Source organism: Rhinichthys klamathensis, unplaced genomic scaffold, assembly GCF_029890125.1.
Source record: "Rhinichthys klamathensis goyatoka isolate OS25496 unplaced genomic scaffold, OSU_Roscu_1.1 h1tg000496l_1, whole genome shotgun sequence".
Taxonomy (NCBI): domain Eukaryota; kingdom Metazoa; phylum Chordata; class Actinopteri; order Cypriniformes; family Leuciscidae; genus Rhinichthys; species Rhinichthys klamathensis.
This window is the reverse complement of record NW_026606979.1, coordinates 495,001-508,962: the sequence shown is the minus strand read 5'-3', so window position 1 is coordinate 508,962 and position 13,962 is coordinate 495,001. Positions and strand designations below refer to the sequence as shown.

General features: G+C 45.6%; 1 protein-coding gene across 2 annotated transcripts in view; it reads right to left on the bottom strand.

Annotated features, from left to right (window-relative positions):
• Positions 1–288: 288 nt before the first annotated feature.
• Positions 289–13,962, bottom strand: part of ofd1 (OFD1 centriole and centriolar satellite protein) — a 35,947-nt gene continuing 22,273 nt past the window's right edge. The window contains exons 15-22 of one of the 2 annotated variants that reach the window (XM_056237686.1): positions 12,464–12,880; positions 11,772–11,940; positions 4,404–4,501; positions 3,626–3,676; positions 3,380–3,549; positions 1,122–1,253; positions 421–491; positions 289–346 (exon numbers count right to left, since the gene is read on the bottom strand). In XM_056237686.1, the coding sequence (XP_056093661.1) occupies positions 301–346; positions 421–491; positions 1,122–1,253; positions 3,380–3,549; positions 3,626–3,676; positions 4,404–4,501; positions 11,772–11,940; positions 12,464–12,880 (1,154 nt within the window). In that variant the 3' untranslated portion in view covers positions 289–300. The remainder of the gene's footprint in view (positions 347–420; positions 492–1,121; positions 1,254–3,379; positions 3,550–3,625; positions 3,677–4,403; positions 4,502–11,771; positions 11,941–12,463; positions 12,881–13,962) is intronic. The other variant, XM_056237687.1, reaches the window with a different exon arrangement.

Genomic DNA, 13,962 nt, shown 5'->3' with positions numbered 1-13,962 from the left:
AGCTGTAATCCATAATCATCACAATTATAACAAATAAAGGCTTGAAATATCTCACTTTACATGTAATGAGTCTATATAATATATTAGTTTCAGCTTTTAAGTTGAATTACTTTAATTGCAGCATATTCTCATTTTTAGAGTTTCTCCTGTATTAACAGCTCTTCTGGACCGTCAGAATTGAAATACAACAACAGAACTTTAAACATTTCACATTTATTCCGTGTCTCAATAAAAACCACATTCCCACAGAAGCGTGTCTCTATAAACATGAGCAGAGACGCGGCGAGCGCTGGCTGTGTTTCACCAGAAGTCGTCGTCCGGCTCGGTGTGTGACGTCACGCCGGCGCTGAGGAGCGAGAGAAGGGTTAGCATGAAGCGTTCCTCACAGGAGAACAGTGGACACACACACACTGACCTCACCTGTGCTCGTCGCTGACCGACGGGAGAACCTCCTCTTGACTTTGCTTTTCTGATGCCTCTTTCTTTGGACTCTGAAAGTTCATTAAAAGAGTCAAACATATCTCACCTTACAATCAAAAGAAATTACATTATACTTTGGTTATGAGAAAATGAAACCATTTAAAGTCCCCCTGTGGTGAAACTCCAGCGTTTAATGTTGTTTATGTGTCTATGTGGTGTTTTTAATCTGCTTTAAGACACACCATGTGTAAGTTCATAAGTCGACAGCATTGCTGAGTATTTCCTCCTTAAAACTGCAGTGAACCAAAGACAGTCTCAAAAACACGGTTTGAAATCGCTGGTGTTTCTGACGTCACAAACGACCTTGTAACCAATCAGATCAACGTGTGATCGTCAACCAGTGGATCTCTGAGCTGAGGGAGTGAGTGGAGGCGGGGTTCATTTGCATATTCATAGAACCGTGCATACTAAATGAGGCGAGGTGTCGAGTTACATTCAAGATATTTTAAGAAGAATTTAAGGAAAAAATGCTTAAATATGTAATTTCACTGATCAAAGATGAGTTTTAAGGGATATGATTATTGACTACAGGAGGACTTTAAAGAAATCTTTTGCATTACAGTAGAGAAGTTGTGTGTGGAAACCCCTCCTGAACCTCATGGTCTGGATGTAAGTGTTTCTGTGAGTGTGTGTTCATGAACCTGATCCTGCATGAGCATCATCATGTACTTCTGAAGCGGATTGGCCACATCAGCCTCTCCTCCAATCGCTGAGGTCGCTAATGTCACGTGACCTTCTCTCTCGTCTTCTGCTTGTTTCTCATCTTGATCCTCCTGAAAGTAGATCAGAAATCATCAGTCAAAGTACAAACAGCCACTATGATTTTAACTCATCCTTCCCTCAAAATGACCCGAAGCCTTAAAATTACACTTACTTTTTTTTTAGCCAATTTTTTGGGGAGATTTTTTGTTATTTTGTATTTTATTTACCTTTAAATTACTAGATTTGATCAATAGATAATAAATAAATAGTAATTTAAGCACATTCTTCACATTCTTTCAACTTAAATTCAAAATAACACAATTTCATGCATAACCCTTTTAATTCAGCTCTAAATATCTTACATTGGGAGTCTTTAACCTCTTGTGGAATAATAATAATAACACATGATATTTCCTGACTCTAGATGGGCTTATAGCTCTATATGGAGCAGAGGAGCTGTTCCCCTGGGTCCTAAAGCCAGTGAACTTCAGTGTGCTTTCAGACCATGGGCGTCGGAAGCAAAATACAAGTGGGTGGGTCATCCTCCAGGAGTAGATTAGGGGTGTTCCCGAAGACAAATACCTTATCTAAAATATCTATGCAATAATGAGTGAAGTGAATGAGTGAGAGTAGAAATGAAACGAGCGCAAATCCATCTATGCGTGCATCTCTCAGAAACCACAGCTTGGCAAGAGTAATATCAACTCAAATAGGATATTGCATGTATATTTAAATGATTTAAGCTTTGTTCAATATACAGGCTACTCGAATGAATTGAATAAGCACAGCACGAGCACAAATCAAACAGCGCGTTAATTCCCGTCTCGCGCTACTCCGCCTCAGCAACCAGTTCTAATAGCCTATAATCAAAGATTCATATACATTAATTACTACATGATGTGTCTATTTAAATGTTTCAAACTTCGTATGATGTCCCATAGGAACCTGAGACTCGCGCTTAGGACATGATGACAGTTCTCCGTTACGGACGTGACCGCTCTGGGAAAGCGGCACTAAAGATGCTTTAAAACTTTCACAGAGACCTCAAACAGAAGACAAAGCCTTTCTTTAAAGTGAATTTCGTTTTGTATTAATTGTATCTTAATTTTAATCAATGTTTCATCAACCAATTGCCTGGATTTAATAAATAAGAAGTAAATATAGCAGAGATAAATCACGACACGGAGGCGCCGGCGCGTGAACTGGAGCCCGTCTCATAAATGAACCGAAACTCAGCGTAGCCTAAAAGTATTTAGGTGGCCTACTTGCCTCACAGAGCTGAAAAAATATATATATAGAGAAAGCTTTTAAACAGAACAATTCAAAGCGAAAGAAAACAGACTGCTCTCTGCGTATGAAATGTGCATTTCTCTCTGGCGCGTTCACTACTGCAAAGATCACAGTCAGCATCGTCACCTTCATCTTTGCAGCCGACACACACAAAAACACTTGTTTATTAATAAACAATTAAAATGTCTCCTTGCTATGTTTGACATATTCATAATCATTACTTTTGCCGGTTCTTTGTGACAGCTTTTAGGTGCTTTATTGGCAGCGCCACCCTTACATGTTACTGAACGTGTCACGCCGCGTCACCACACCCCCAAAAGCATAGAGGTTTGTATTGAATTGTGCGTCAAAAATCGTGATACGAACCGAATCGTGGGTTTGGTGTATCGTTACACAGCCCTATCAAATATAGTAACGCGCCACATTTTTTGGCGGTAACGGCGTTATTAAGATGGGAATAATCAATTAAGTGACTGAAAAGTGAGCAGACATATGCGCTGAATTAGAGACAGGAAAGGTGAGTGGGTCCAATATCATTGGTCTTAAAAAGTGGGTGGGTCTTGTCCCACACATATACAATGGTTCCGACGCCCATGATTCAGACACGCGTGTAGACATTATACAAACATTTTTCGGTAAAGTTTTAGTCTGAATTTTCAACATTTTTAGGTTTTTCTGTGTGAACTGAAGCATTCCAGTCATTCCTAAGGGGGTCAGATTGACCCGAGGGAACGGATTTGTTACTTTTTAAAATTTCAACCACAAAACTCCTCGAATCCATTACATTTTTGTGTGTGTATTCGTGGTTGAAGTGCGACTAAAGTCCCAGGGTCTCGGACCCTCTGATGAACACTCAATACATTTAAAAAAGAAAGTTTGGGGTCAAAATGACGAGTGTTGCAGTCACCGTCTCCTGCTCGAGTCTCTCCATCTCTCTCTCCTCTCTCTCCTGTGCCTCCTCTCTCTCCCTCCATCTCTTCTCCTCTTTACTCTTCCTCTCCTCCTCCCAGCGCTCCTCCTCTTCCTCACGCCGGTCTCTCCTTACGACGGATGACGATGATGATGATGACTGAACATCTGAAAAACACCACACTAGTTTATATAGATTGATTTCAAAACTCAAAGAGGAAGAGAGACTGAAGATCCGCCTCACCCTGATGATCCTGGAGTCTCTCGAGGAAACACTCCTGATCGGTGGACACAACTGCACACACAGGCACACGAACACACACACACGAACACACACACACAGGCACACGAACACACACACACACACGCTTTCAAAGGCTGCTGAATAGTGCAGGTTATTTAACTTTAAAAGTCATTTGTTGTAATTTGATCTTGTGAAGATGTTTAGCAGATGAAATATGGCAGAAGGTCAAGACTAATCATATTCACTACTGGTCAAAAGATTGGGGTCGGTATGATTTGTGTCTCTTCTGCTCATCAAAGCTGCATTTATTTGATCATAAATACAGTAAAAGAGTGTAATATTACTCCAGTGTAAATCAGCTGTTCTCTATGTGAATATATAGTAAAGTGTAATTTATTCCTGTGATCAAAGCTGTATTTTCAGCATCATTACTCCAGTCTTCAGTGTCACATGATCCTTCAGAAATCACTCTAATATGAGGATCTGATGCTCAAGACACATTTATGATTATTATCAGTGTTGAAAACAGCTTATATTTCTGTGGAAACTGTCATACATTTTATTTTTTAGGATTCTTTGATGAATAAAAATAATTTATTTGAAATAGAATCTTTTATAACATCATAAATGTCTTTACTGTCACTTTTGACCAATTTAATGCGTCCTTGATGAATAAAAGTATGAGTTTCTTTATAAAAAATCTCACTGAGCCCAATCTTCTGAACATGAGTGTATCTTCACTATAGGCCAGGGAAACTCCCTGATGATGAATGCTCACGTTGAACGGGGTCGGTGAGATCGTGAAGCGTGATCTTCTCCGGTTGAGGAGACGACTCCTGGGATGAGCTGGATATGATTTCCTGCAGTTTGGGAGGACTGTGATTCAAAACAAATAGAATTGTCCATTAGTTTTCATAAAATCATGTCATTAGACACTGTAATATTCCATAAAAAAATCAACAACTGTCTCTTTTGATTTGATGGTGTCTTTAAGCATGTGTGTGGCGTGTCCTTAAGTGTGTGTATGGCGTGTGTGTTGGCGTGTCCTTAAATGTGTGTGTTCTGTGACTTTAAGCGTGTATGTTGGCGTGTCCTTTAAGCGTGTGTATTCCGTGTGTGTTGGCGTGTCTTTAAGCGTGTGCGTTGCTGTGTCCTTAAGCATGTGTATGGCGTGTCTGTTGGCGTGTCCTTTAGCTTGTGGCGTGTGTGTTGCTGTGTCCTTAAGCATGTGTGTTGAGTGTCTTTAAGCGTGTGTATTCCGTGTGTGTTGGCGTGTCTTTAAGCGTGTGTGTTGCTGTGTCCTTAAGCATGTGTATGGCGTGTGTGTTGGCGTGTCCTTAAGCTTGTGGCGTGTGTGTTGCTGTGTCCTTAAGCATGTGTGTTGCTGTGTCCTTAAGCATGTGTGTTGAGTGTCTTTAAGCGTGTGTATTCCGTGTGTGTTGGCGTGTCTTTAAGCGTGTGTGTTGCTGTGTCCTTAAGCATGTGTATGGCGTGTGTGTTGGCGTGTCCTTAAGCTTGTGGCGTGTGTGTTGCTGTGTCCTTAAGCATGTGTGTTGCTGTGTCCTTAAGCATGTGTATGGCGTGTCTGTTGGCGTGTCCTTTAGCTTGTGGCGTGTGTGTTGCTGTGTCCTTAAGCATGTGTATGGCGTGTCTGTTGGCGTGTCCTTAAGCTTGTGGCGTGTGTGTTGCTGTGTCCTTAAGCATGTGTGTTGCGTGTCTTTAAGCGTGTGTATTCCGTGTGTGTTGGCGTGTCTTTAAGCGTGTGTGTTGCTGTGTCCTTAAGCATGTGTATGGCGTGTCTGTTGGCGTGTCCTTAAGCTTGTGGCGTGTCTGTTGGCGTGTCCTTAAGCATGTGTGTTGCGTGTCTTTAAGCGTGTGTATTCCGTGTGTGTTGGCGTGTCTTTAAGCGTGTGTGTTGCTGTGTCCTTAAGCATGTGTATGGCGTGTGTGTTGGCGTGTCCTTAAGCTTGTGTGTTGGCGTGTCCTTTAAGCGTGTGTATTCCGTGTAGGGATGGGCGATATGGCCTAAAATCCATATTGCGATATACATTGCAGCCTCTTGCGATAACGATATATATCACGATATATAAATTATAATAGAACCATTTCAGAACAGGTTAGACAGACCATAAGGAAAGCCAAACTGCAAAATGTATTTGTTTTAAAAACATTTATTATGCAAAACTGTAATTATAGAACATAATGTTGCAGATGAATAAAATTCAAGTACACTAGCTGCAGAGACTTTAACAAAGAAAAAGCTTAAAGTATTGGGTTTATTTCCTGTAGTGCACGCCTGTTTCACACATACTCCGTGTGCAGTGCAGTGCGGTGGTGTGCGGCGCAGGAGCAGCACGCGCTATTGTGCTTTCACATATGGTGCGTTTGCAGTGCGCAACTGATCTACTGCTGTACGACAAACAACATTAATCCTCTATTTTTTATTTCAAATCACTATTTATATTATTAGTGTCTTTTATAAAATAATATAAAAGAGTTTCAGCATTGTGATTCTATTTGTACACAGACAGTAGGCTAGTAATACGCACTCTTTCACAAGACTTAGGCTATTCACGTTTAAATTTATAACACTTAAAAACGTATTATTACTTCTATATAGATTTATATATTAAGTTGCTCAAGCAAGTGGCAAAACATTTATACATTTATGTTAACATCGCAAACATTTTAAATTAAAACATACATAATTGACATAAACAGCTCTCTCATACCTTTTCTTTTGCATTTAAATCTTTTTTTACAAGAAATATTGCAATCACAAAGAACTTGTTTCACGAAGAGACAAGTGCATCCATTATGTCGCGTTGTTGAGGTAATGTTACTGTGTAGTTTCCTTGCTTTAATTACCCCGAGCTTAAAGTTAAAAAGAAAATGATTGAAAAATAGTATAATTTTTTTTTTTACTATATTAGTAAAAAGATTACTATATTTTCATATCAATCCGTGTTCATTTTGACCATGAACCATGCGCTGTCACTTTAATTCAGCACGTGCAGCACAGCAGAAATAGACTGTGTGGAAACGATCACTGCACTGCTGTATACACACACCGCTCCTGGAACGCATTGCCGCACCGCATCCGCGTGCAGGCCTGTTAACATGGGTACGGAAAAAATACATAGCCTACATATGCACTGCAAACGGAATATGTGTGAAACAGGCGTTAGCCAGAACTGTTGCCCATACAGAGTATAGTTTGCTGCTGCTCGTCGGACGGCTTAAATCCGAACAAATGGATGTTGCACCGGTTTTTTTTACCAGCTCCTCCGTTTCGCTTTCAGCCATGTTTACTCAAGATGTCGAATACGATGATGCGTTGCAGCCATTTGCAGCTCGTGGCTCTAAATTTTGCGGGTAGATTGCGTCAACATGCATTATCGCGATAGTGCAATATAATTAAAATCCATATCGTAGACCAATTTTGTATCGTTTATATTGCATATCGTTTATATCGCCCATTACTAATTCCGTGTGTGTTGGCGTGTCCTAAAGCTTGTGTGTTGGCGTGTCCTTTAAGCGTGTGTATTCCGTGTGTGTTGGCGTGTCCTTAAGCGTGTGTGTTGGCGTGTCCTTAAGCGTGTGTGTTGGCGTGTCCTTAAGTGTGTGTGTTGGCGTGTCCTTTAAGCGTGTGGCGTGTCTGTTGGCGTGTCCTTAAGCGTGTGTTTTGGCGTGTCCTTAAGCGTGTGTGTTGGCGTGTCCTTAAGCGTGTGTGTTGGCGTGTCCTTAAGCGTGTGTGTTGGCGTGTCCTTTAAGCGTGTGGCGTGTCTGTTGGCGTGTCCTTAAGTGTGTGTGTTGGCGTGTCCTAAAGCTTGTGTGTTGGCGTGTCCTTAAGTGTGTGTGTTGGCGTGTCCTAAAGCTTGTGTGTTGGCGTGTCCTTTAAGTGTGTGTATTCCGTGTGTTGGCGTGTCCTTAAGCGTGTGTTTTGGCGTGTCCTTAAGCGTGTGTGTTGGCGTGTCCTTAAGCGTGTGTGTTGGCGTGTCCTTAAGCGTGTGTGTTGGCGTGTCCTTTAAGCGTGTGGCGTGTCTGTTGGCGTGTCCTTAAGTGTGTGTGTTGGCGTGTCCTTTAAGCGTGTGTATTCCGTGTGTGTTGGCGTGTCCTTTAAGCGTGTGGCGTGTCTGTTGGCGTGTCCTTAAGTGTGTGTGTTGGCGTGTCCTTAAGCTTGTGTGTTGGCGTGTCCTTTAAGCGTGTGGCGTGTCTGTTGGCGTGTCCTTAAGTGTGTGTGTTGGCGTGTCCTTTAAGCGTGTGTATTCCGTGTGTGTTGGCGTGTCCTTTAAGCGTGTGGCGTGTCTGTTGGCGTGTCCTTAAGCGTGTGTGTTGGCGTGTCCTTAAGCGTGTGTGTTGGCGTGTCCTTTAAGCGTGTGGCGTGTGTGTTGGCGTGTCCTTAAGCGTGTGTGTTGGCGTGTCCTTTAAGCGTGTGTATTCCGTGTGTGTTGGCGTGTCCTTTAAGCGTGTGGCGTGTCTGTTGGCGTGTCCTTAAGTGTGTGTGTTGGCGTGTCCTTTAAGCGTGTGGCGTGTGTGTTGGCGTGTCCTTAAGCGTGTGTGTTGGCGTGTCCTTTAAGCGTGTGGCGTGTGTGTTGGCGTGTCCTTAAGCGTGTGTGTTGGCGTGTCCTTTAAGCGTGTGGCGTGTGTGTTGGCGTGTCCTTAAGTGTGTGTGTTGGCGTGTCCTTTAAGCGTGTGGCGTGTGTGTTGGCGTGTCCTTAAGCGTGTGTGTTGGCGTGTCCTTTAAGCGTGTGGCGTGTGTGTTGATGTGTCCTTAAGCATGTGTGTTGCGTGTCTTTAAGCGTGTGTATTCCGTGTGTGTTGGCGTGTCTTTAAGCGTGTGTGTTGGCCTGTCCTTAAGCGTGTGTGTTGGCGTGTCCTTAAGCGTGTGTGTTGGCCTGTCCTTAAGCGTGTGTGTTGGCGTGTCCTTAAGCGTGTGTGTTGGCGTGTCCTTAAGCGTGTGTGTTGGCGTGTCCTTAAGCGTGTGTGTTGGCGTGTCCTTAAGCGTGTGGCGTGTCTGTTGGCGTGTCCTTAAGCGTGTGTGTTGGCGTGTCCTTAAGCGTGTGTGTTGGCGTGTCCTTAAGCGTGTGTGTTGGCGTGTCCTTTAAGCGTGTGGCGTGTCTGTTGGCGTGTCCTTAAGTGTGTGTGTTGGCGTGTCCTAAAGCTTGTGTGTTGGCGTGTCCTTAAGTGTGTGTGTTGGCGTGTCCTTTAAGCGTGTGTATTCCGTGTGTGTTGGCGTGTCCTTTAAGCGTGTGGCGTGTCTGTTGGCGTGTCCTTAAGTGTGTGTGTTGGCGTGTCCTTTAAGCGTGTGGCGTGTGTGTTGGCGTGTCCTTAAGCGTGTGTGTTGGCGTGTCCTTTAAGCGTGTGTATTCCGTGTGTGTTGGCGTGTCCTTAAGCGTGTGTGTTGGCGTGTCCTTTAAGCGTGTGTATTCCGTGTGTGTTGGCGTGTCCTTTAAGCGTGTGGCGTGTCTGTTGGCGTGTCCTTAAGTGTGTGTGTTGGCGTGTCCTTTAAGCGTGTGGCGTGTGTGTTGGCGTGTCCTTAAGCGTGTGTGTTGGCGTGTCCTTTAAGCGTGTGTATTCCGTGTGTGTTGGCGTGTCCTTTAAGCGTGTGGCGTGTCTGTTGGCGTGTCCTTAAGTGTGTGTGTTGGCGTGTCCTTTAAGCGTGTGGCGTGTGTGTTGGCGTGTCCTTAAGCGTGTGTGTTGGCGTGTCCTTTAAGCGTGTGGCGTGTGTGTTGGCGTGTCCTTAAGCGTGTGTGTTGGCGTGTCCTTTAAGCGTGTGGCGTGTGTGTTGGCGTGTCCTTAAGTGTGTGTGTTGGCGTGTCCTTTAAGCGTGTGGCGTGTGTGTTGGCGTGTCCTTAAGCGTGTGTGTTGGCGTGTCCTTTAAGCGTGTGGCGTGTGTGTTGATGTGTCCTTAAGCATGTGTGTTGCGTGTCTTTAAGCGTGTGTATTCCGTGTGTGTTGGCGTGTCTTTAAGCGTGTGTGTTGGCCTGTCCTTAAGCGTGTGTGTTGGCGTGTCCTTAAGCGTGTGTGTTGGCCTGTCCTTAAGCGTGTGTGTTGGCGTGTCCTTAAGCGTGTGTGTTGGCGTGTCCTTAAGCGTGTGTGTTGGCGTGTCCTTAAGCGTGTGTGTTGGCGTGTCCTTAAGCGTGTGGCGTGTCTGTTGGCGTGTCCTTAAGCGTGTGTGTTGGCGTGTCCTTAAGCGTGTGTGTTGGCGTGTCCTTAAGCGTGTGTGTTGGCGTGTCCTTTAAGCGTGTGGCGTGTCTGTTGGCGTGTCCTTAAGTGTGTGTGTTGGCGTGTCCTAAAGCTTGTGTGTTGGCGTGTCCTTAAGTGTGTGTGTTGGCGTGTCCTAAAGCTTGTGTGTTGGCGTGTCCTTTAAGCGTGTGTATTCCGTGTGTGTTGGCGTGTCCTTAAGCGTGTGTTTTGGCGTGTCCTTAAGCGTGTGTGTTGGCGTGTCCTTAAGCGTGTGTGTTGGCGTGTCCTTAAGCGTGTGTGTTGGCGTGTCCTTTAAGCGTGTGGCGTGTCTGTTGGCGTGTCCTTAAGTGTGTGTGTTGGCGTGTCCTTTAAGCGTGTGTATTCCGTGTGTGTTGGCGTGTCCTTTAAGCGTGTGGCGTGTCTGTTGGCGTGTCCTTAAGTGTGTGTGTTGGCGTGTCCTTTAAGCGTGTGGCGTGTGTGTTGGCGTGTCCTTAAGCGTGTGTGTTGGCGTGTCCTTTAAGCGTGTGTATTCCGTGTGTGTTGGCGTGTCCTTTAAGCGTGTGGCGTGTCTGTTGGCATGTCCTTAAGTGTGTGTGTTGGCGTGTCCTTTAAGCGTGTGGCGTGTGTGTTGGCGTGTCCTTAAGCGTGTGTGTTGGCGTGTCCTTTAAGCGTGTGGCGTGTGTGTTGGCGTGTCCTTAAGCGTGTGTGTTGGCGTGTCCTTTAAGCGTGTGTGTTGGCGTGTCCTTAAGTGTGTGTGTTGGCGTGTCCTTTAAGCGTGTGGCGTGTGTGTTGGCGTGTCCTTAAGCGTGTGTGTTGGCGTGTCCTTTAAGCGTGTGGCGTGTGTGTTGATGTGTCCTTAAGCATGTGTGTTGCGTGTCTTTAAGCGTGTGTATTCCGTGTGTGTTGGCGTGTCTTTAAGCGTGTGTGTTGGCCTGTCCTTAAGCGTGTGTGTTGGCGTGTCCTTAAGCGTGTGTGTTGGCCTGTCCTTAAGCGTGTGTGTTGGCGTGTCCTTAAGCGTGTGTGTTGGCGTGTCCTTAAGCGTGTGTGTTGGCGTGTCCTTAAGCGTGTGTGTTGGCGTGTCCTTAAGCGTGTGTGTTGGCCTGTCCTTAAGCGTGTGTGTTGGCCTGTCCTTAAGCGTGTGTGTTGGCGTGTCCTTAAGCATGTGTGTTGGCGTGTCCTTAAGCGTGTGTGTTGGCGTGTCCTTAAGCGCGTGTGTGTTGGCGTGTCCTTAAGCGTGTGTGTTGGCGTGTCCTTTAAGCGTGTGTATTCCGTGTGTGTTGCTGTGTCCTTAAGCATGTGTATGGCGTGTGTGTTGGCGTATCTAAGCTTGTGGCATGTGTGTTGATGTGTCCTTAAGCATGTGTGTGTGGCGTGTGTGTTGGCGTGTCCTTAAGCGTGTGTATGGTGTGTGTGTTGGCGTCTTTAAGCGTGTGTTCCGTGTCTTAAAGAGTGTTGGCGTGACTTTAAGCGTGTGGCGTGTGTGTTAATGTGTCCTTAAGCGTGTGTGTTGCGTGTCTTTAAGCGTGTGGAGTGTTTTGGAGTTACTTTAAGCGTGTGTGTGGCGTGTCCTTAAGCATGTGTGTGACGTGTCTTTAAGTGTGTGTGCGTGTGTGTGTGTGTGGTGTGTGTGTGTGTGTGTGTGTGCACCTGCAGCTGTGGCGTGTGGTGCTCTTCATCCTGGGGCTGCTGGGACTGAGGTGTGTGCGTGTGTGTGTGTGTGGTGTGTGTGTGTGTGTGTGTGTGCACCTGCAGCTGTGGCGTGTGGTGCTCTTCATCCTGGGGCTGCTGGGACTGAGGTGTGTGCGTGTGTGTGTGTGTGGTGTGTGTGGTGTGTGTGTGTGTGTGTGCACCTGCAGCTGTGGCGTGTGGTGCTCTTCATCCTGGGGCTGCTGGGACTGAGGTGTGTGCGTGTGTGTGTGTGTGTGGTGTGTGTGTGTGTGTGTGTGTGTGTGTGCACCTGCAGCTGTGGCGTGTGGTGCTCTTCATCCTGGGGCTGCTGGGACTGAGGTGTGTGTGTGTGAAGTCTCTGGATGAGCTCATTTCTCCAGCAGGGATCGGGGAGATCTCTCTCTCTCTCTCTGCAAACACCAGTGGAGCTCGCCTGCTGTCAGAGATCCTACTCCGCTCTGATCAACACACACACACACACACACCAGCAAAGCATTAGTTCACTTCAGAATTAAAACCCCCACGTCATCCAAGATGTTCACTCGCTGCTGGTTACTCCTGATTCTGGATCAGTGAGATCGGCCTGTGTTGTTATTGCCGGAGTCTCTGAAGCTGGAGTGAAGGCTCCGCCCTCTTCTGAACGGAGGCGGAGCTAAAGCTCATTTGCATTTAAAGGGACACACACAAAAACGGTGCGTTTTTGATCACACACAAAAAGGGGCAAATTGACCAACTATAATAAATGATCTGGTATTTTGAGCTGAAATTTCACACACACATTGTGGGGACACCGTATATGTATATTACATCTTGTGGAAAGGGGTGTAATGTCACGTTTAAATGTTTTTTTTTAATAAAAATACACACCTGTGCCGAACTGTGTGCGGTTGGCATTAACACAGAGTTACACAAAGCCACATTTTCGCCAGATGTTTCCGGTTGCGCTGGTTAAGCTGCTAACCAGCGCAGTTAAAGCGTTACCTTGCTCGTCCCGGCCCTCGGCTCTGCGTTCGCTCCGGGACCCTGCAGGAGAGAGGCGTCTCAGCGGGGCTCTCTCTCTCGGGGAAGGGCTTCTGCTCAGTCTCTCCACGGGACCCAAACTCACTCCACAGGTTCTGGGACCCCTGTTCTGATGGCTCCTGTACGCCTCCTCGAGTCGCTCGGCCTCCAGCTCCAGCTCCCGGATCCGGGCCAGAGCGCCGGTCACCAGGCCCGAGTCGTGCTCGTGTTCCGGGCCCTCGACGCGAGTCCACCGGCCCCTGAGGGCCCCTGCTTCAGGCACATCGGCGGCACACGCGGCCCTGGGCTTCCAGGCGGAGTCTGCGTACACGTCAGGGGTCACACTGAGAACGGAGCGCTCTAACAGCGAAGGCTTTCGAAGGACCTCGTTCTCCAGAGCTGAGAACGAGAGAGGGAGAGAGAGAGAGAGACACCCAATACCCCAAATGAAAGATCTATACTATGAAAGATCTACACTATGAAAGATCAGGGTTCCCACTAGTCCTTCCTGCCTGTTCGTGATTTATAAAAATCATTTAGAATGATTGAATGGTTCATTGAAAAGAACTTGACTCCTTCTGAATGATTCATTTGTGAATCACTCTTTGTATTCAGTTTGTATTAATAAATCGTTCAACTGAGTGACTTCACATCTCATTTTGAATGATTCATTTTGTGAATCATTCTTTTTAGTGTGATTGATTCACTTCAATGATTCATTAACTCTTTCCCCGCCAGCACTTAAAAAAAAAAAAAGTTGCCAGCGTTTTTGATCATTTTCACCAAAGTTTCATGGCCCCCGGAATATTTTGTTGTATGAATATTTTAACATGCAATATATTAAAAGAAAGTACAGAATATCTGTAGCTTCATGCATTCTTTTTTTAATCAACACTTGAATGTGGGTAAGTTTCATAAAAAAGCAACATTTTGAGCAAAAAGCTGATAAACTCATGTGTGCGTCCCAGTCTCGGTCCGGATGGGATCGAGAGCGATGATCATAAACACAGAGTCGATCGAGTCCGTCAGCTCCTCAAAGCTTCAGTCGCTTCCTCTTCATGTGTTCGACATTTCATTCAGCAACGTTACACAGTTCAGATTTAAATCCTGTTTAATGTTGATGATGGCGTTATTTTACATAAGTGATATCATGTTTCTGCTTCTGCGCGGTGTTTTGATCAGGAGATTCTGCACTCTTTCAGTCGAGATGGTTAACAGCGCCCCCTACCGTACAACAGACAAAACACACACACACCGGCGGGGAAAGAGCTCATACAAACTGAATAAAAAGAGTGATTCACAAATGAATCATTCAGAATGAGCTGTGAAGTGGTTTGAACGATTCGTTGAGAAGAAGTTTCAGTCTAATCGAGTTCTGAGAATGCAATATTACACTTTCCTCATGTATTCTAGCGGCCGTGGGAACCCTGAATGAAGTTAATACACACTTATGCAAGTTTTTAGCTTGCAAAGGAATCTGA